General features: G+C 40.2%; 1 protein-coding gene across 2 annotated transcripts in view; it reads right to left on the bottom strand.

The window, feature by feature from the left end:
• Window positions 1–20,020, bottom strand: part of EGFR (epidermal growth factor receptor) — a 225,268-nt gene extending 205,248 nt beyond the window's left edge. For both annotated transcript variants that reach the window (XM_074198315.1, XM_074198316.1), the window contains exon 1: window positions 19,916–20,020. In XM_074198315.1, the coding sequence (XP_074054416.1) occupies window positions 19,916–20,003 (88 nt within the window). In that variant the 5' untranslated portion in view covers window positions 20,004–20,020. The remainder of the gene's footprint in view (window positions 1–19,915) is intronic.
• Between the last annotated feature and the right edge of the window lie 2,738 nt (window positions 20,021–22,758).

Below are 22,758 nucleotides of genomic sequence, written 5' to 3'. Positions count from 1 at the left end.
GGACATTTCTCTCCTGAACTCCCCTCTTTGTCTCTGGGGATTTAGGTTACTTCTACAGTATTGGGAGAAGATGAGAGCTTAGGAAGGATCTCTGGAAATGGAATCTTCTTTTAAATAATAAATTACCAAAACTGATGAATGCCAGAGAAGATCTCACTTATATATGCATAGCAGTGATTATTTACATTACTAAATAAATTTATTTAAAGTTTTTGAATCTAGATTGATGCTGCCTCTTATTAGTTTTAGGATTTTTAACCTCTCTGTGCTTCAGTTTGTAAAATAAAGGGACTGGTCTCTGAGGTGAAAGACTGTAACATATAACTAGCATTTACATAGAGCTTCACGTAGGAGACACGGTGATAATAGCTGCTCATATTTGTACAGTTCTTTTAAGATCTTGAAAACTACTTCCCCCTAACTTTGGTATATTGCAGTTATTTGCTTTGAGCTCCAGGGTGATTCCTCACTGTTGTGCTATTTTCTCTCTCTCTCTCTCTCTCTCTCTCTCTCTCTCTCTCTCTCTCTGTGTGTGTGTGTGTGTGTGTGTGTGTGTGTGTGTCTGTCTGTCTGTCTGTCTCTCATCTCTCTGTCTCTGTCTCTCTATGTTTCTCTCTGTATATATAAATATATACATGTAGATATAGATATATATAGATATAGATATAGATTTAACAGTATGTACAATTTCCTGATATAAGTTGAAAAGAATGTATTTATAGGGGGCAGCTAGGTGGCACAATGAATAGAGCACTGGCCTTAGAGTCAGGAGGACCTGAGGGCAAGTCTGACCTCAGACACTTAATAATTTTTGTACTATGACCTTGGGAAAGTCAATTAATCCCATTGTCTTGCAAAAGAAATTGTCTATAGTCTGTGTTGTTCTGGGCTTTTTTGGTCAGTACTAATACTGAATTATGTTTCTTTTTATTGATGTTGAGTTACCAAAAAGATGTTTCACTGTACCCTAAAACTTGTCACTTAGGAGAAGGGAATAGAAAAATCAAAGATTAGATGGCTGAGTACCTACCTTAAAGGAAAGTTTTGCTCTTGTGCCTACAAGTCTTTTTGCATACTATAACCTTTGAAATTGATATGGTATATATATATATATATATATACATATATGTATATATATATATATACATATATATCTGTATTATGAGAATAATACTAGAGGAAATTCATTATCATCCACTATGCCACTAAGCTTTGGGGACCCCTGGGTGTTACCATTTGATTTGTAGCTGAAATTTCCCATCTGTGTTGTTTCTGCTTAATGGAGTGAGAACTCCTTCAGAACAAAGACTGGCTTGCTTTTGAATTTTTATTTCCAATGCTAATGCATACATTAAGCACTTAATATATACATTTTCATTCATTCATAAATTCATTTTTCCAAAATTAAAATACATTATACCTGTACTATTTACAGTCCTTCCCCCAAAGTCCAATTGATTATTTATCTAAAAATAGTAATAAGGGATAGGTAGGTGTCACAGTGGACAGAAAGTCCTAGAGTCCAAAGTCATGTTCTTCAGTTCAAATCTGCCCTCAGACACTTAGCTGTGTGACCCTGGGCAAGTACTTGCCTCCCTTCTCAAAACTGTAATAATATGCCAGCAAAAATAGTTACTTCTATCTTCTTTTCCTTCCTTTAAGAGTTGCTACCTACATAAAGTCTTTTCTGATCCTGCAAGGTACTAGCCAAGTTACTGGGATTTACTTTTAATATACTTTAATATACTTAATATACATGATTATCTATTTTTCCCTGATTGAACATAAGCTTCTTGAGATCAGGGACTATTTCATTCTCATTTTTATATCCTACCTCTACCATGGTGGCTGCTTGATAGATAACTATTTAATAAAATCCATCTTTTCTTCCTTTACTCTCTTCCATCCTTTCTCCCTTAACTCATGTTAAACTACTTAAGTTTTCTATCTCTCCTATTTTCTTTCTTATTAAAGGAGGGTGTGTGTGTGTGTGTGTGTGTGTGTGTGTGTGTGTCTGTATGTGTGTATGTGTATGTATGTATGTATGTATGTATGTATGGGGTAGTTATCATAGTGGGTAGAGCACTACCCTGGAGTCAGGAGGACCTGAGTTCAAATTGGACCTAGGTGCTTGACACGTACTAGCTGTGTGAACTTGGGCAAGTCACTTAACTCTGCCTCTCCTCCAGGGTCATCTTCCAGTCATCCTGATTCATATCTGGCTATTGGATCCAGATGGCTCCGGAGGAGAAGGTGAGGCTGGTGACAGCACAGGGACCACACAGGTGACAGCACATTCAAATCCAATTCAATTGCTTGTCATGGCATCATCTTCCTGATGTCATGGTCTTCTTTGAAAATGAAGGAAAAATGTTGTGGTTGTGCATGTGTGCAAGTGTGTATATGTGACACATTAAGCTTCTGCCAATGAAGAGGTGTCAGTGTTTCTTATCACCCTGGCCATTCAACTTCCCAACACTCTGGGTTTCCTCCAGTGAATATAGTCAGTGACCTTAGGAAATAGATAAGAGAAAAATCAGGAGAATATATAAACTTCACAGTAGCCATAATAGCATTTTCACTTGAAATTAACCCAAGAACAAATTGTACAGTTTATATAAACATATGTAAGGCATCTGGGGAAGCAAAAACACCACGTGCAGTTATGATAATGGACCTCCTACAATTCCATAGCCCTTGTGGCCCTCCCTGTACTGCTGAGCTAAGAAATACACTGCCAGATGAGGAGACAGAGTTTCTTTTCTTCTGTAAGACTTCTGGGAGTCCTGTAGACAATTCCATTGCCATCCATCTGTCTCCAAAGCCATGTGCCATATGCTCTGAGGCTGGTTACATAGACAACCCTGCACAGAAAGAGACCTGAACTGGGAACTGGAAAGAGGTTTCTAGTATTGTCCTTGGTACTTAAATATTACTTTAGTAAATCACTTTGATTCTCTAAGTGAACTAGGACACCATGGTCTACTCCATCCATCTGTTTACTATATGCTAGTAAACTCATTGCTCATATAGTCAACTATATGCTAAAACTCATCACCCAAGCTACTCTTCTCATCTTCCTAGATTTGGGGGTGGGTGAAGTGGAGGGGTCTATATCTTGATATTCCTGCCAATTGAAATCACTTTAACTCACCTGTCTTGGGCTTCCAGTAATTAAAGGAACTAGAAGAGGTGACAGGTGTTAGTATCAGTGACTTGGCTTGAGGGATATGGCACTGAAGGGTGACAACAGAAGGTTGTGCTAGACACCCCTGGGATCTATAAGTGAATTCTAAGTCACTCATGCTGGGACTGGTAAATAGAGACATGAATTTTATTTCTGGCCCTTTTACAAATTCCCAGAAGTCTTGGTTGTGTCATCAATATAATAATATCTAGTAAAAACTTAAATTAAATTAAAAAATAATACCTGGCAATTTCATAGTGCTATAATGTTTTCAAAGCCCTTCATATTCATATCATTTAATTCTCATAATAACCCTATGTGGCAGGGTTTATTTTAATATTAATATTAATATTAAATATTAAATGTTCTATTACTACTTCACAGATGCACTTAGGTAATTTTTTCATTGGCAATATAAAGGGTTTGGACCAGATGACCTTTAAGGCATCTTTCAATTATATATTTGTGATCTACCTTTGTTAAATACTTATTATAGATAAGTCATTATGGTAGGCCCTGAATAGAGTCCTTGAGAAACCCACTGATAGGACACCACATAAGCTTATGAATTTGTACGCAAGATAATTTGAAGAAAGGGGAAGTTACTAAACAATTAGGGTACTTAGGAAAGGCTTATTGTAGGAGGTAGAAGCTGAGCTAAGATTTGAAGAAATTCATGTACTCTTGAAAGTGGAGGTGAGAAGGAATGAATTCCAGATATTAGAGGTGGGGGTTTGGGGGACATAAGGAGGGAGTGTGGAGGAGAGACATGGAGATAGGAAAAGTTCATAGGTCAGTTTAATAGCAAACTGGAGAATGATGAAAATGATAAGAAATAAGTCTGGAAAGCTTTGTGCAAGATTGACAAGATCTATAAATACCAGACTGAGGAATTTATATTTTAGCCTAGAGGGAATAGGAAGGAAAGTGTCAATTTTTGAACAAAGGACTAACATGGTCAGAAGTGTTTTAGGAATATTAAGGGCAAGCCAGGTAGAGTGTTGGTCTTGAGACTCAGGAAGTCTTGAGTTAGAAAGAATCCTGACAAGTATTCACTAACTGTCTGACCATGGGCAAGTCACATAACTTCATTTTCCTCATCTGTAAAATGAAAATAATAATACTTACCTCTTAGACTTGAGATAATATGAAGTGCTTTGCAAACCTCAAAATATTCTTTATGAATGCTTGTTGCTATATTATGATTTTAATTTGGTTAGTGAGGATAAATTGGAGAGAAGAATGACTACATGTAGGAAGATCAATTAGGAGGAAGGGTAGAGTATAGTATGGGGTCATGAAAGATGTCTGTTATGTTCTTGGAAAATCTTGGGAAAAAGTTGAAATAGTAACTTTCAAGAGTTCTTGACCCCCCCAACCCCCAATTTCTCTTCTTATGCTCAAATATATTTTCATAGTATACATTCTTGGGAGGCAATATAGAAAGCTGGAAATGATTGTAGGTCATGTGGTCAATGCAACTGGGATACAAATCTTCTGGTAAGTTTTATTGGTGTAACTTTGGGTAAATTAATCTCCATAAGTCTTAATTTTCTCATCTCTAAAATGATAGGGTCTAGATCTATGATGCTATGACTCATACTTAACTCAGAAATTTAAAAAAATTAGGTGACCTTAAAATCTCCTTCATTGCACTGAATTTGCCTTCCAGGGCCCCTTCCTCATTTCTTACTCCATCCCTTCAGGGCTCCAGTAATTCCTTCACATGCTAAGTCAGCAGTCCTCAGCTAGCTGTCAGAGTTAGTCCTAAAGCCTGGGGGGAGGAGTTGTAAACTCAGGCACTTTTAATATCCCTAAACCTCTAGGGTACAGTGAGAACTTTAGTAAAACTTTCTTTTGAAACTCATTAGAAAATAATAATAAAATAAAAACCTTAGTTTCCTGAGACTTCAGAATCTTCACCAAACTGTGTCACTGTCCCAGGAGAGACAATGGAAGGCTAGTATGAATATCTATCAGGAACTCAAGTTCCTAAGAGCAGTCAACTGAAGAATGCCATTTGTACCAGGGGGAACTAATCCATTTTAATTACAGCTGAGACAAAAATCATCACTTAGAATCTATAGAGGCCTTTTTTAAAAGTTGGAGCAAGTCTGAAAGTGTCTTAGTAATATTTTTCACTTCTTCTCTAGGAAAAATCAGAGGTTTATATAGACAAAGCTAAAAGGGACAATTGGTTATCTCCTTTTTATTTGACAGACAAGGAAACTGAGATTGAGTGAAATTAAATTGTTTGCCCAAGTTCACATAGCTACTTCGTTCTATATCTTTCAGCTAAATCATGTTGTTTCTTAAAAGTCTAATATACTGGAATGCATCTTCCTTAGGTATAGGCATATTCTTTTTAAGATTTAACTTTAGGATTCATATATCCTTTCTTTTGAAAAGCTCTGTATCTATGTGACTTAGGGATCAAATATAATATCCTTTGACTTCGAAAATCCTTCATAACCTGACTTCCTTCTATCTTTCCAGTGTTCTCATACTTCACTCTGCTCCACATTCTTTGGGATCCAGTAGCTTCTGTATTGTTCCTCATACTATTAGGCACACCATCTCCCAACTCTAGAGAATTTTCATTGACTATTTACCCATAATCTGAAACATTCTCCTCCTCATCTCCACGTCCTAGATTCTCTGGATCCTTTCAAATCTCAGCTAAAGGTATACCTTTTAAAGAATTCTCCCAGTTCTCTTTAATTGTAGTACCTTTCCTTTGAAACTGTCACCAGTTTTTCCTGCCTATATCTTGTTGGTACACAGTTTTTTACATATTATCTCTTCCATTACTCTTTGAACTCTTTGAGAGCAGAGACTGTGGTTGTTTTTGTGAGGGGTGGGGTTAAGTTAGCTTCCAATGTCTTGTCACATAGTAGGTAGTTGATAGACAATGGGGGTATAGAAAATGGGAAACTGGGCAGGCAGGAGAAATACTGGACCAAGAGTTAGCAGTTTAATAAAGTCAAGGTACCTTCAAGCATCTGATGATATGATACCTTTGTTTTCTAGTCCAGAGTGTAGTAAACCTTCTTATAGGAGCTAGCCTTTTAACCTACTTAAGTGAATAAATGCAATGCAAATTTGTTCTACCACCATGTACTTACAGGCTATTTCTAATAAGCACATGGAGAAAGAATTGTAACAACTTGCCTAAGTGGGTGAAATAGTTTCCTCATTTAAAAAAAATAACTGGAACAAGGGATAATACCCAAAAGAAGGATCTTCCTTTAATTATAGGGAGGCAGCAGAAACTCATAAACTTGAGTTCTGGATTTGGAGTTAGAAAACCTGAGGGCATTCAATTACAATTGTCTTCCTTACTCATTTTGGGACTTTGGACAAGTCTCTTAATTTAATCTCCCTGAGCCTCAGTTTTCTGATCTGTGAAACAGGCATACTAGGACACTGAGGGCAGATGTATCTGCCAGTATTGTTCTGAGGAATCCACCTTATAAACTGCAAAGAGGACATAAATGTAAGTAATTATTATGTTGTGAATCATGCCCTCCCCCTTTCATTTGGAAACCTGTGTTTTATCTGCCATTCACACAACTTGTTTTTGTTGGGTAAAAGGCAGTGGAAAATAATCAGCTCTGAAATCAAAAGGACCTGACTTCAGATCTTATTTCTAACACCCTTCCTAGATCTCAAGGTTTCTTATCTGTAAAAATGAGGGAATTAAGTGAGTGACCTGAGGTTCCTTCCAGTTCAGAAGGGTAAGACTAAACAATTGTATTATAGAGTGAACGAGGGTGCAACATTGGAGATATAGTGCTACAGCCATGAAGCATCACTAAAGGAGAAAAATACAATAAAATAAAATGAAGGCCCTGGATTATATGTCCTCTGAGAGATCTCCTGGTTTATCTATGGTCTTCCATTTCAGTGAGCATGCTTTTATGAATCTATACCTCTAAAGCTAGACCACAAGACAGAATGATGTCTTGGCAGGAACCATTAGGAAAAAAATAGTCTTGGCCTTAAAACTTAAAAAACTGAGTTTGAGACCCAGTTCTGACAATTATCAGCTATGTGATCCTGGACAAGTATCTTTTTCTTTTTCTTAGTTTCTCCCTTTGTAAAATAAGAATTTTACTGTTTCCATTCCAGAGTTGTTGAAAGGAAAGTGCCTTAAAACATTATGAAAATGTTCAGTTGTGTTTTAAGACTGATCCTTGAAGAAAAAGACTCTTAAATGGTCAAGAATCAGTATTCAATGTGTTATGTAACTTCAAGTCAACCTGAGAAGAGAAAGGGAATTGAACCAGTAAGGGGAGCAAGGTGTGGCAACAGTCATCTTTTTGCTCCTGCTGCTTTCTCCACTATAGTCATCCCATCCTTAGACTAAGTTGGGCTGGGAAGAAGAAATTAAGGATGAATGGAAAAGGTAATAACAGGACAAAAATACCTTGGATCCTAGAAAATATCATTTCTAAAATTTTGTCTAGATTTTAAAATGCCTCTAAGGCAGGTTTGTACAGATATTGATGGCAAAAGGAATTATCTATGTTTTGCCTTTCTTCATTTTCCTTTGCTTTTTTGTTCCATGAACCAGTAAAGTAACTCTGGAATGATGAGAAACTCCTTTTATTACATGGGTAATAAAGAGATAATGAAGCTTAACATTTGACTTACCCTTGTGTGTAGTTAAAATATAACAAAAATAAAGGTGAAAGGATCCAAAGGAATCTAACTGAGAGACGGGGTGTTGGAAAGGGTTATGTTATCTAAAAAAATGGAGAGCTGGAAGAGATGGGGATGGGAGGGGGAGAAACAAGTTAAGATCAGCAAATCAAAATTGGTAGATGGTCAAGGGGGAGAGGATGTGAGAGTGGGTGAGATTATGCCATTAAAACAACATTTTATATAATTAGATTTTTGTAGTGGTAAGTAAAGTCAGAAAAAAGTCAATGGAAGAAATAATAGAGCAGAATCAAGAAACCAAAAGGTTATGATGAAGTCCAAGAGTAGATATATAGCAAACAACAAAGGGCACAATGGAAAGTGATTGTGATCAAAGAGGGCAGTTTCTAAAGTGAAACTGTTTTGAGAGATAATGAAGCTTAACATTTGATATACCCTTGTGTGTAGTTAAAATACATCAAAAATAAAGGTGAAAGGATCCAAAGGAATATGACTGAAAAGACAGGGTGTTGGAAAGGATTGTTGTCTAATTGTCTAATATTGTCTAACTGCATGGTAGAGAATGTTCGAAGCAGAGGAAACCTCCTAAAACCTCCTGAATCTTCTCCCCATTTTTTTTGAGGCAATCAGGATTAAGTGACTCGCCCAAGGTCACACAGCTATTAAATTTCTGAGGAAGGATTTGAGTTCAAAGTCAAAACTCTGTCCACTGTGCTACCTAATTGCCCCAGCGTTAGGGAGAACTGTGTTCAAATCCAGTCTCAGACCCTCATTAGCTGGATGATCCTCTGTGTCTCAGACCACCTAGCTGCCCTTCTCTCCCCATTCTAGGCGATCAATGCATGTATCCTCAGAATTCCAGCAAGGAAAGTATTGGGTGGTCATTGTGGTAGCAAAGACACACTGCCCTAGGCTACAGAGGTGAGTAATACTATGGGTAAAAATAACTGGGGACCTCTGTTGCAAAAATAACAACTGAGAAGTCCACTTACAGAACCATAATAAGATGTAATAGCCAGTTTCCACAGCTATAAAAACACTACATTCACATATCTTAGGAGTCAAAGGTGCATACTCAAGTTTGCCTAGCTGTAATCAGATCTTGTTTGTTTTTATCATGGATTTATATTCATACCAAATGTTTAAACCAATCAGAATTTTTCTAGTCACAGATTTTTGAAAGGCTCAGAGCAAAACCGTGAACAGGTGAAACAATACTCAGAGAAAGAATTTTTAATACCCTGGTTTCTTGTGAAGGAGGAATTGATTTTCAGATGCTGACTTTTTTTTTTCTGGAGGTCCCTTACAAGCCCCCCATCAGGAACTTGAACTGGTTCACCTGGATAAAAAGATATACTAAATGAGCTAATAGTTCTTGCTCCATTTCTTAGGATGACTATATGAAGCTGGCATCTTTGGTGTCTCACTTGAAGATCACCTGGTAGCAATTAAATGTTATCTGCCACATAGACACTACTCTACTTAAATTGTATTCGTTTGTGGTTGTGATAATAACAGGTATTAGTTATCACATTTTTAAAAAAATGGGACACGTGAGATTCATGAAAGCATCATTAGTTATAAAGTGGCTGTTTGACTTGCTTTAATTCTGCAAATGTCCAGGACATTGGAAGATCCAATGAAGCCTTTAAGATATGGGAAGGTCATGACAGCTGTCTTCAAGTATCTCAATGGCTGTCATGTGGAAGAGAGATTAGACTTGTTTTCCTTGACCCCAAGGGGCAGAACCAGATGGGTAGAAGTTACCAAAAGACATATTTAGGTCTCAATTCATTTAAAGCATGCTAATAATTTGGACTGTCCAAAGTAGGATAGATAGCCTTGAGAGTTACTGGGTTCTCCCTTATTTTATCCTTTTAACAACCCTGGTAGGGAGTCACTATTCTTATTCTGAATTTGCAAATGAGGGCACTGAGGCAGACAGAGATTATTAAATGAGTTGCCCAGGGTACATTTCACATCTTCTTACTTTTGACTGTAACTTCCTTTATCAGTTTTTCCTCCAGTTCTAAATTGCTGCTTCTAATCTGTTTCAAGCTCAGAAGTCAAACAATTCAGTATATTAGAAATGGGTGTAAAATGAGGATAAATAGAAGATCACTTCAAGCCCTTACTCGGAGCTTGTGAATAACATCCAGGAATCTTGAGATATCCATTTAAGATGGCACAGTAGTATTTTATATATTATCTCACTGTAAAATGCAATTTTAAACTTTAGAATGCCATATAGATGTTGGCTATTATTAGTTAATTGTGTAAATATTGTAAAAATGTGTAACTATTACCCAACTTTTTCCAAAAGTATAGTTTATCAAGTTAAAGATTTTGAATATAATAAAGTGAAGAAAGATAGATTCAGATAATTCTCCCCAAATCTACCACCCACTTAGTGTTTCTCTCAGACAATTAATTCTTTTCAAAGCCAGAAATACCACCAGGTTTGCATTCCTACAAAAGATTCTGAGGACAAGGTTTATTCAATTGAAATGAAGCAAAGAGCTGAAAAATCACCTAATTAACCAGTTATTATTGAACCACTTCATCAAATTGTTCAGTTTCCTGTTTTTGCTTGGCTATTGATTAAAAGCAAAATGGCCTAGCAACTATTGTCTGAGCAGCTTGTTTAAAGATGGGGACTGATCTCCAGGAAAAAAGACCTACAGATCATTGCAGGTACCTAACTGCAAAGTCAGCTAATTTATCAAGGTTTGGGGAACTCTCTCTAAAAAAGAAGGAAACAAAATAACATTTGTATAGAATCTTTGCTAAGGATGCTGAAGTTTTTTAGTTAATAATCAGTTATTCATTTTATTGGGGGTTGACTACATATTGGAGCAAATTTTTAAGAGAAAAGAAATGAGAATAAAGTTAAAACAGGGGAGAAAGTTTTTTATGGCTATCTCCTGTTTTGTTTTTCCTCTCACTGGCATAAATATTATTGGGGGGGGGGGGGTCTTAATGGGGATGAAGGGAGGAGAAAAAGAATATTTCCTCCTCAATTTCATTAAAAATACATAGTCATAAAATTTACAAAAGAGGACCAGCTTGATTAAAAATAGAGATATCTAAGTGCTACAACTCTATTAAGATTGTCCCTTTAAGTAATGGCTGTTTACTTATTCTAATGAGTTTAAAATATGTGCTTTCATTTAAATCAAAGAAACTACCAGTTACTGATCTGTCTACAGAGGCAATCAGAATTTGCCAGAGGCATTGCTGACAGACCAAACAGCTTTAAAAAAAAAACAAATTGAAAAAACAACAAGCTCCTTTCTCCACTTACCACCTTTTTCTTTATATTTTCATAGCCCTCAAAGAAATTTCAAGCTCTCATTTTTAAAAGAATTTCTACACTCAGTATCCAAAATAAATGGGTTCCCAGTCCCCAGATCTAGTGTCCAGCACATTATATAGTCAGAACCTATAGCACACTTTCCCAGAAATCTCCACAGAAATCCTTGGGGAGAAGGGATAATAGGGGAGGTGAGGAGACTGAGTTGTTGGGGGGAAAAGAAAAAAGAGAAGAGAAAATTCTGGAGGGAGGGGGGGAAACATACTTCACCTCTAATTTCAAATGTGAGATTATATGGTTTATTATGTAGAATACCAGACTTGAAGTAAGAAAAACTACCACGGACACTTACTAGCTATAGTACTTGGATGAACCAGTGACCCTCTCTCAGTCTGTTTCTCCATCTGTAAAATAGGTTTAGCAACAATACTTATAACATAGGACTTTTGGGAAGATCAAATGAGCTAACATATAAATGCTTTGTCAGCCTTAAAATTTGGTATGTCTTAGTTATTGTTATTGTAATTGTTTTATTGTCATTATTAATGCTTTATTAGTAGTAATAATAGTAGTAGTAATAGTGATAGTCTTAGCAGGGTGGTGGTAGTAGTAGTAGTGGTGGTGGTGGTACGGGTAGTAGTAGTGGTAGTAGTAGTAGTAGTAATAGTAGTGGTGGTAGTGGTAGCAGTAGTGGTAGTGATAGTGGTAGTGGTAGAAGTAAATAGAAAACATAGAGAATACTTTTGATTCACTTGGTCTCCTTTAGTTCACAAACATAAGGTAAAAGTTACAGAAGAAACCTACCCAAATCTAGAAGTAGATAAGGTAGAAAACTTACAAGGAACCTGTGATAATGCTTCAAGGGCTCAGTTATTGTTCCTTAAATAGGCTTCCTGAAGCCTACATTTTGATTTACCTTTAATGTCATAGAATCAAGAATTTAGAACTGGAGGGATTTTTAAAAAGATCAGATGGTACAACTCCTTCCTTTATTATACAGAAAGGAAAACCATCAAAAAAAACTTCTAACCTTTTTTCTTTTCCCAAATAGAGATTCTGCAGTTAGAATCATGGATAGCAGCTTCTTAGTCAAAAATTCCTTTGATGAGAAACAGTATCATTCATCAGCTTTCAAAATGTGCACCACAGAAATGAGTAAATCTACAAATAATTGAGTTTTCTCTTAATCAGGGGGGTGGGGAACTTATTTTCTGCCAAGGACCAAAAACTTAAAAACTGGCCTGCTATATTTGGTCAAATGTTTAATTAATTCACCCCTAAAAATCTACATTTATTGAATTTGAGGGTCTGAAGTTAGGTCAATGATTTTTTTTTTTTAGATTTTTCAAGGCAGTGGGGGTTAAGTGGCTTGCCTAAGGCCATACAGGTAAGAAATTATTAAGTGTCTGAGGCCAGATTTGAACTCAGGTATTCCTGACTCCAAGGCTGGCGCCCTATCCACTGTGCCACCTAGCTGCCCCTAGGGCAATGATTTTTGAAGTGAAAGTAGTTAATATGAACTCCCACTTTATATTGTGCTTATCTATAAGTTCAGTATTTCCAGATTGTTCTCTTTCCTTGAAAAAGTTACATTACAAAATACTATGAAATGGAATTTTGAATAGTGCATAATCCTCATTCAGGTTTTTATAAATATGATATGTGCACCATACCTACTGGAGGATTCTAGGATGACGGTGGGTGGTACGGGTGAAGATACCAATTTTGAAAAGAGGAACCCATTTGCCATCCTATTCTTGTGGCACATTAATGTATAAGATATGAAAGAGATCTCTTTTGTAAATATTCCTGAAAATGAATTCCCCAGGAATCGATAACACTGTTTATCTTTAGACATCTCTTGGACTCCATCTAATGTGGAGAGGGAAGAATGAATAAAATGAAATAGAATTTGTTTATGTTTAAAATCTTCTATTGGTAAGAAGATTCTTTGGGAAGTAATGGTGACAGTAAATTTGGAGGTAGAATGAGTAAACAACAAAATATGCCTGTTTTGTTTATTTTGAATAATAAACATTTACATATTTTATAATGTTCTATAGTTTATTAGAAAATAACATCATAATGCATTGTGTAATAGTGAAGTCATTGGAACAAGTTCTGTTTTTTTTTTTGGTTTTTTTGGTTTTTTTGTTTTTATGGGGCAATGGAGTTAAATGACTTGCCCAAGATCACATAGTATCTGAGGCTACTTTTGAACTATAGGACTGATGTTTTATCCATTGAACCACCTGGATGCTGCTCTATATTTTTCTATCATTCGATCTTTGCTGATACTTACTTTAGGAAGGAGGAAATACCATTCAAAATCATTGATAAGCAAAATAGTATTATAATGATGTTTAGGAAGTTACTTGAATAGAACTAAAAACTCTTAATCACAATAAACTAAATTAGCCAGACTGCGTAAAGGGGACACAGTCAACAATTTAGCAGTCCTTTCCCCTCATTGTTGTTGATAGTTCTGATGTTATACCCCAAAGTAATCAATCAGTCCCCTTTCTCAGAGTGAGAGAAGTATGACCTATAAACTCAAAAAAGTAAAGAATGCTGAGTGTTTCCCACAGGAAAGTGTCAGTTTGATATGTCAAGAAATTATTGTGCAAAAAGAAACAGGTAAAAAAGATACAAGTTGCAGTAAAAGGGATTAAGATCAGTGGTCATGATAAGATTAATACTAAAAGACATCTTTTCTGGGGGCAGCTAGGTGATGAAGTGGATAAAGCACCTGCTCTGGAGTCAGGAGGATCTGAGTTTAAATATGACCTCAGACTTAATTGCCTAGCTGTGTCACCTTGGGCAAGTCACTTAACCCCATTGCCTTAAATAAACAAAAATTTAAAAAGACAACTTTTCTGATGAAATAATAGCATCTCTTTGTCAATTTAAAGACTCAAAGAAAAAATTTCTGAAAACAAGTTATTCATGACTCAAAAACAAGTGCACTTTCATATATATATATATATATATATATATAATGTATGTATATATGTAACATATCACAAATTAACTCACACATTCCCTCCATTCTTATTTCCTACTATATTTTAAGCTCCAGGACAAACACCAGTCCTAAATATTAGCATTTTTCTACCATATGGATGCTTACTTTTTTGGGAGTATATTGGGGGATGTTTGGAGGGAGGGAAGGAAGAGAGAACAAATCTATCATTTTTAAGTGTGGAAAATATTTGCTTTGTTCCAAATAGCATTGACAATAAACCCAATATCTAAGTTTAATTCAAGTTAAATAGCTATTTCATATTCACTCTGTATCTAGTATCATGATAGTCATTTCCTCCATTTCTGTTGTTATTTCTTACATTAAGGGCATTTCTTCATTCAGTGGGACCACCAACAGGCAAGAAAGGAAGAAAGGATTTGAAACTAACCATTTGGTCACTTCTTAATGGTTTCAGAAAAACCAACTGACTGGTTTAGTAGGTTAAAAATAATGACTCATTGGAAGTTTGAATTCCAAAGTCTAGCTGAATTCTCTGCACCTAATGGACATTCAGCAGTGTTGACTGAGTCTTTTTTTAGTTTCACTTACCTATGTTTCTTGATTTTAATCATCTACAATCTAAAATCAAGTGTACCTTTGTCTTGGTCAGTCTCATGAAGGTCACCTGGGTGGCCATCTGGCAATCCTCCATAGAGGAAAAAAGCAACAGCTAATTGTAAAACTCAAGCTATTCATATGAGAGAGTTGTACAATATGACCTCTAAGGTCCCTTGCAGTTCTCAATTAGTGATCTTATGAATATAAGGCATAGAAGACATATATATATATATGTATATATATATATATATATATATATGAAATCATATAGAAAATGACACATGAAATTTAATATTAGAAAAGAAAGGCATCAGGTATATAGGTTGATAGGTTATAATGAAAGGGAACTTCAATTGTACCACAGTGGGTAAAGTGTGGAACTTGGGTTTGATTCAGCTGAATGACCCTGGGCTAGTCATATAACCACTCTTTGCCTCAGTTTCTTAATCTGTAAAATGAGGATAATAGTCCCTTCCCACAAGGTTTTTGTAGGTTCAGTTCAGATAATTGGTAAAGTCCTTTGCTAACTATAAAACATAAAAACATGAATGTTATTTACTATCATTATTTTCTTCCTAAATTAAAGTAGTTATTGGAACAGGGTAAAAGCTCCCAAAACATGTTTTTGATAACAAAAAGAATAGGAGAATGAAAAAGACCTTGTATTTTTGGTGTGCTTTAAGATATCATAATGTTTTGTTATTAGTCTGTCTAGTGTGGCACATTTGTGAAACATTTTGCCACCACTCCTTAGTCACTCACTCATTTATAAAACAGAGCACCCTCTTCTTGACCAACATGAATTAGATAAATTCTCACTGGAGGTCTCATAGCTCATTATAAAAGTGTGTTATGATGCCCAATTTGCATATATGCCTGGAGAAACACAAAGCAGTGACCAGTTTTGTTCACTGAGCAGCTGCCTAGGCAAGCCAGGAATCAAATTGATAATCTGGATGTGCACCATAAAAGTAATTCTCAGTATATCTGGTTGGTTTAATCTGGTAACAGAACATGATACTTGAGGCCAAGGTCATAGATTTTTGTTTAAGAACAGTGGATAGCATCTCTCAACTCATCCTGTAATCTTGCAAAAGTTTGCCATTGGTCGTAGAGGGGGGGAGAGAGAGAGAGAGAGAGAGAGAGAGAGAGAGAGAGAGAGAGAGAGAGAGAGAGAGAGAGAGAGAGAGAGAGGAGCAGTCCAAGTACTAAAGTGTGGATAAATATAAATACAAATTCAATATCAATACAAATATAACAATAATGCTGGAAAAAATAGCTCAGAATTCACTTTATTGACTACATCCTGCAATACATGCCAACACTATTATCATATGTAAAATACAGAACTTTAATTATTATTATGCTACCTTGGACCACATCCAAGAAGACTTGATTACAAAGAACACATTGGAGTTATAAGGTGGTCTCACCTCAAATTCAAACATGAGTATATTATGTGGGGACATTTTGTAAGAAGAAATAAGATGGTTTGTGATACTCTGCCTTTGTTGATTATCCAAGAAAGGACCAAAGCAGGTCATTAGAATGCTTCCTTGTTAAGTTTTTTTCAGATCCTCAGAAGGCTGAAATCTGTTTCATCCAAGCCCGAGAGTAACTAGAAAGTGAAATACTTAGTAGCAGAGAGAAAGTCAAGGGCTACTTCACCCTTGATGTCACTCAAAGGACTCAATTAGTCATGGGACCTCATTCTACCTGTTTCTGTGGAACCACTTACTCAAATGCTTTTGGTCCAAAGTGGGAAGGTTTTTGTTGTGGAAGCAGACATTCATTCATAGGCCTAGTGTAATAGAAACAAAAAAAAAAAAACATTTTTGAAGAGCAAAGGAAATGTTTTGTGGGTAGATTCATGAAGAAGTTGAAGACAGCTGATTTTATGTTCTTACATTCCTGGACTCTGATACCATTGTAAAAATCAGACCTGAGTAGTAGCCAGAAGGACAAGCATGAAGAGATATGCTCTACTGAGGGTGGCTTTTGGTCAGAATAACCTGAAGTCTAGAGCAGATATAAAGCAGAAAAGAAATCAAACTGGTTTGTTTTTTTAAAACATGGCTAAATTGTGTGTGTGGGGGGAATCATCATATTAATGGTCATCAGATCCTCAAAACCATCTCTTATTTTTAGTTGCAGAATATTTTGGAGCTACCCCATGTTATGAACACTTTTCAAACAGCTCAGACCAGAATAGGGAACAGGATTCACCTGTCCAACTTTCACTCCATTTCTCAATAGTGAGTGAAAAAATTAAGAATTTGGAGACATTGCAGCAGTCTACCAATGACAGCATCAGTCTGTTACATTTAGTACACTAAGAACATAAAGATCTGTTTTGCTATTATAACATTATTCAGGCTCTTTTGGCTTTACAAAACAGTTTATAAACATTTTATTATTTGCTTCCAGTAGTCACCTTATCCTGGGGACTCCTCAGTGGTTTCCTCCTCAGCTCTGCAACTGAGGCAACAATATGTGAAGGTGCTTGCTTTGTACCACATCACAAATCACTGTTCATCCTCTAATTTAGCTTCTGAGCTACTTCCTTGAAAAGAGACCATTTTGGACAGTAGAGAATGGAAATAGAAAGAATGAAAAGAACCTGGAGGAGAAATTTGGATTTGGGACAAGGAGATGTTTGCTTTACCATTCAAAAGAGGGTGTTCTTCTGCTTAAGCTCATTTCCCTTTCTAGTCTTCTATTATCTGTCCTGGGTCAAAAGGTTGAAGTCACACACACACACACACACACACACACCCCTGTCCTTGTTCTTTAAAATACACAAACATTTCTATTTTGAAGATTTAAATAGATTTCTTTTAGATACTTTCCTCAACATTGATGAGATTTTCTTGATTAAAGGCAAATTGAATTTAAGAGGACCTGATCATAATATTCTTCCTAAAACTGGCTCTTCCAAACCGAAATAATTTGTATTGAGAAATTAACTATCCCATTTTACTTTCCAAGTATATATTTTCTTAGTTTTTCCCCTTTTATCCCCATATTAAAGGGTATCTATTTTAAATGAATACAAAAAGAGAAAAAATGCATTATATTTTCTCAGAAATAACTGATATGGTTTAAGGTATAAAATACTAGAAAGCTTTCTGACATAATATTCAAAAAGTCAAATAACTTGTGAGAAAGGCAACACCTTCAAGTTGCTGAAAAATACAGTTACAATTGATATTAGAAGGGTATCCTGGACTAGGAGAAAATGAGGATTTTGTCTCTCTATGAATCTTAAATAGGAGATAAAATGAATTTATATAGCGTTAGTTTTGAAAAAAAGAGGAAAAGGTCGTTTAACAATTGTCAAAATATCCAGATCTGTAAAGAGAAATCTCAGGGCTATTCACTAAATGAAAACACAAAAGCTTTGATCTTTCAACACTGACCATTCTCTCCCCAGGATAGGGGAAGAATATTCACCCTCTCACCTATATATTGCAAGTTTGACATAATAAACTGTTTCAAAACATCTTTATCGGTGGAAGGGCACACATAGGAAGTTTATAGCTCCTCCCCCCAAAAAACCCCAACACACCACACACACACACACACACACACACACACACACACACACCCAACACTCTATGCCAATGACATCAACAACAGGTCGGAACCTGACTCTTGGAACACGAGTTCCTTGATTTTAAGATTGTGCAATTTAGAATCCTCTGAGACATGTTTCTTGTTTCAAGGGAGCTCATTGTTAGTAGTCACGAAATCACATTCTCTTAGGCTTGGTTCCGAGAGAATGGTGCACCTTCCCCGGTTTCTCTGACCCCCGTTTGTGTTGTTTGACTTGCCTACCACCCCATCCCCGAGAAGGGAAAGAGTATGAAGTCTTCAGTTGGAAAGTTATTCCCCCAAACTGATCTGCACTAGCACCCTTATAGAGTGACTCCTGCCATTCATGGGTCTTGAGGATTCGATAACCTATTTAACACCTAATGCTCCAAAAAAAAAAGACAAACCCAAACAACCTGGCAAACCCATTCAGGATCTCTAAATCGTCCCCCAGAAGTTTAACAAAGTCTTTTCAGAAGCCTGGAAGGAGCCTGACTTCTTTCGGGAATGGAAATAAGTCAAGGAGGGAGGGTGGGAGTGAGGAAACCAAAGGTGAGCAGGGAGCGTCCCGCTCCCACTGCTGAATCCTGTCCAGACCCGCGCACTGGCAGAGCAGGGAGGGATTGTGCCCGGGCTGACGGGCACTGGAGTGGGTAGGGAGAGGGTAAATGAGAGACGGACAGACAGATCCGCACAGCGAGCAACAGCTGGATGGGAGGAGCAAGGCTAGATCCTGAAGTTTGGGGAGAGCTGACTGAAGGCGGGGGACGCGGGTGTAGAGAGGGAGAATGGGGGGCTGAGGGGGTCGGATCCCTAAGCCTGCACGGGGGAGGGTTAGGGCTCCCCCCCACCACACACACACACAGATCCTACCCCTGCCTAGTGACGGGACGGACTACAGAGAGCCAGCAGGGGCTGTCTCAGATCTGGAGCAGGAGAGACATCGGCGGCCCCTAGAGCCGTCCAGAGGGCCGGGCAGGTGGCTACCTTCGCAGCCTCCAGCCGGCGGGACACAGCCCCAGCCCGCAGCCTGCCATCTCGCGCTCTCGTGTTTCCCCGGCCTGGGACGTACCAGGGCCGGCTGGCCTCGGCACCCGAGAGAACTTGAGGGGGGTGGGCTGGGAGGAGGAGGGGCGTCGCGTGCGGATCCCGTCCCGCGCTCCTTGCCGCACAGTGTGACCCCCCCAAAGTTAACCTGTGCCGATGCCAGGGCGCCCTCGCCCCCAGCGCCCCTCCCCGCAGACAGGATCCGGCCAGGGCCCAGGAGACCAAAGCCGGCTGGGAAAGTTTCCTGTGCAAACGCAGAGTGAGCCCGGCCGAGCGGGGCGCGCCCGGGCGCCGGGGCTCGGACAGACACCGGGTTTCCACTCCGGACCCCAGGTCCCGGGCCGGCATCGGCCCGGAGCCCCGGGGCGGCCCCGCCGGCTCCGGCCCGGCCCGCGTGCCCCGCTGCTCCGTCAGGGAACCGGGGAGGCCGGCGGGGAGGCGGCCGGGGCTGAGGCCGGCGGGGGGCCCCCAGGTGCGGGCGGAGGGCGGGCGGGGACGGGCCGGGAGCAGCCCCGGACACCTTTACCTTTCTTTTCCTCCAGCGCCGAGCTCAGGGAGAAATGTCCGGCCAGCAGCACCAGGACAGCGGCCGCGGCGGCCCCACGGCGCCCCATGGCCGCGGCCGATCCCAGCCGGTCCCGGGCGCGGTGTCCCAGGGGGAGCCGGCACGCCCTCCGACACCTCCCGGCGGCCCCCGGCGGGCCGAGCTCCGGCCGGCCCGACCCTCGGGCCCCGCGCCGCCCCGCCGTCCGTCCGCCTGCGGCTCTGCCCCCCGCGGCGCCACCCACCGGCCTGCGGGCTTCACCGGCCGCTTGTCGGACCGTGCCGGGAGGCGGCTGCGGCTGGACTGCGAGCGCCCCGAGGCCGGGAGGGAGGGAGGGGAGCGGAGGGGAGGGGAGGGGAGGGGAGGGGAGGGGAAGGAGGCGGCGCGGCGGCGGCCCCTTAGCCTGCCTCAGAGCAGGGGGGGGGGGCTGTGTGCGTGTGTGCGTGTGTGTGTGTGTGTGTGCCGTGTGTGTGCGTGTGTGCGTGTGTGTGTGTATGAGACAGAGACACCAAGTGTGTGTGCGTGTGTGTGTGAGACAGAGACACCAAGTGTGTGTGCGTGTGTGTGTGTGTGAGACAGACACCAAGTGTGTGTGCGTGTGTCTGTGAATGTGTGTGTGTCTGTGAATGTGTGTGTGTCTGTGAATGTGAATGTGTGTGCGTGTGTGTGTGTGCGTGTGTGTGTGTATATGAGACAGAGAGACACCAAGTGTGTGTGCGTGTGTGTGTGAGACAGAGACACCAAGTGTGTGTGCGTGTGTCTGTGAATGTGTGTGTCTGTGAATGTGAATGTGTGTGTGTGTGCGTGTGTGTGTATGTGTATATGAGACAGAGAGACACCAAGTGTGTGTGCGTGTGTGTGTATGTGTATATGAGACAGAGAGACACCGAGTGTGTGTGTATGTCTGTGAATGTGTGTGTATGTCTGTGAATGTGTGTGTATGCGCGTGTGTGAGACACAGCGTGTGTCTGTGTGTGTGTATATGTGTATATGAGACAGAGAGACACCGAGTGTGTGTGCGTGTGTGACACAGAGTTGTGAGTGCGGGGGTATTTAGGTGGTGTGTTCGGACTGTGAGAGAGAAAATGAGTGTGAGTGTTGTGCGTCTGTGTGCGTGTGCGAGAGACTGCGCGTTGGGGGGTGTCTGTGCGGTTGCGAGTGCGGGGGGTATTTAGGAGAGTCTGCGTTAGAGTGTTCGTACGTGTGAGAGAATGAGTGTGTGTGTGTGTGTGTGTGTGTGTGTGTGTGTGTGTGTGTGTCTATGTCCGTGTGGGAGCCGGAGCTCCCAGCGCGCGCGGGACGCTCGGGGTGGGGGGTGGGGCCGCTGTGAGCCCCCAGCCCTTCAGCACACACGTGTGAGTGCGGGTTTAGGGTCCCCCTTTCTCCTCCGACGGAGCGGCGGGGAAAGAAGCCCTGGGCTCGCTCCCTGGGCCCCGGGCCGCGCTCGCTCGGCTCCTTCCCGGCTCCTTCCTTCACCCTCAAACTCTCGGGGGGGGGGAGCAAAAGAGTCAGTAACGGCATCTTTCCCCAAACTCCGGGCTCCCCTCCCCTCCCCGGCTTAGTCCTATAGGGAGCATCTCCGACCCACGGTCCGGGAGACGCCCCAGGGCCCGGGAGGAGGCCGCCCCCCCTGGCAGGACCACCTCCCCTGCAGAGCGCCAGGGGCCGAGGGGGAGGATTTCGGGGGACAGTGGGTGGGGCCGGGATGTCCAGAGATGCGCTCAGCGCCAAATGGGAATTCGCGATGGCTGGCTGCCCCCAGATCCCGGGCCACGGAGAGTGGGCTCCAGCTTTCTCCAGTGTCCGGCCAGGGGAAGCTGCGCCCTTCCCTCTAACTGCGGCTGCCACAAGAGAGGACGGGCCGAGTTGCTTTGCTTCTCTCCTCATCCCCTCCCCGCCCCCCCCCCGCCCCCCAACTCCTCAGCCTCCCTTCGAACTCGGGGTGGATGTGAGGGAGAGGTTCACTTCAGCAGAATGAGTCCCGGAGCGCTGCAGCCAACTTCCCCCCAATCTTATTAAACTTTCCAAAAAACCCCAACCCCCTTGCTCAGTGTCTAATATTTCTCATGACATTTCCCTCCTCCCTCACCCCCTTTTGGGGTTTGCCGTCTAAAATATCTTTGCTAGAAGACCCCAGAGCTCAAAAGTTTAAAAATCACATGATTAGGTGGAAATTGAATGGGTAAAATCCAGGCCAGAAGAAAGAAGATCCTGCAGTCTAAAAGGCTGGTAACAGAATGCAAGAGAATCTGAAAGTTACGGAACTGAGGATATGATTTGGGGAAAGCACAGCAAAGGGGGAAGGAAGCATTTTTTTTTAAAGCATAAAGATAAGAAAACTGTGAATTGTGCAGTAATGATTATTTGTCAGTTATTTACATACACACATTCCTCCAAAATCTCATGATATATGAGTGTGTGAGAGACACAGTGAGTGGAGCATATGTGTGTATACATATATATATATATATATATATATATATATATATATATATATATATACACATACATACATATATGTGGACAATCACCAATTATTTTGTTAAGGAAATAGGAATCCTCCCTGATATCACCATGGAAAGATTAAAGTACTCCAGAGAAATCCTCCTCTTTCTTTTTCATGCATTGATTTATTATCTGCTAAAGAATGAATGTCATGTAGACCTTTTGCCTCAGTTTGCCAAGATTTTCCAAGTTTTCTTATCTAACCTCCCCCTCCCCCATCTGTCAGAGTTCACAAATAGATCCCAAGGGTATATTAACTATTAGCATAGCAGAAAAACCAATTTTACAATTTCAAAATGGGAAGGCAAAGAAGAAATAAA

This window comes from Macrotis lagotis, chromosome 8 (assembly GCF_037893015.1).
Source record: "Macrotis lagotis isolate mMagLag1 chromosome 8, bilby.v1.9.chrom.fasta, whole genome shotgun sequence".
Taxonomy (NCBI): domain Eukaryota; kingdom Metazoa; phylum Chordata; class Mammalia; order Peramelemorphia; family Peramelidae; genus Macrotis; species Macrotis lagotis.
Note: the sequence above shows the minus strand (reverse complement) of the source record. Positions and strands in the feature narration are given on the sequence as shown.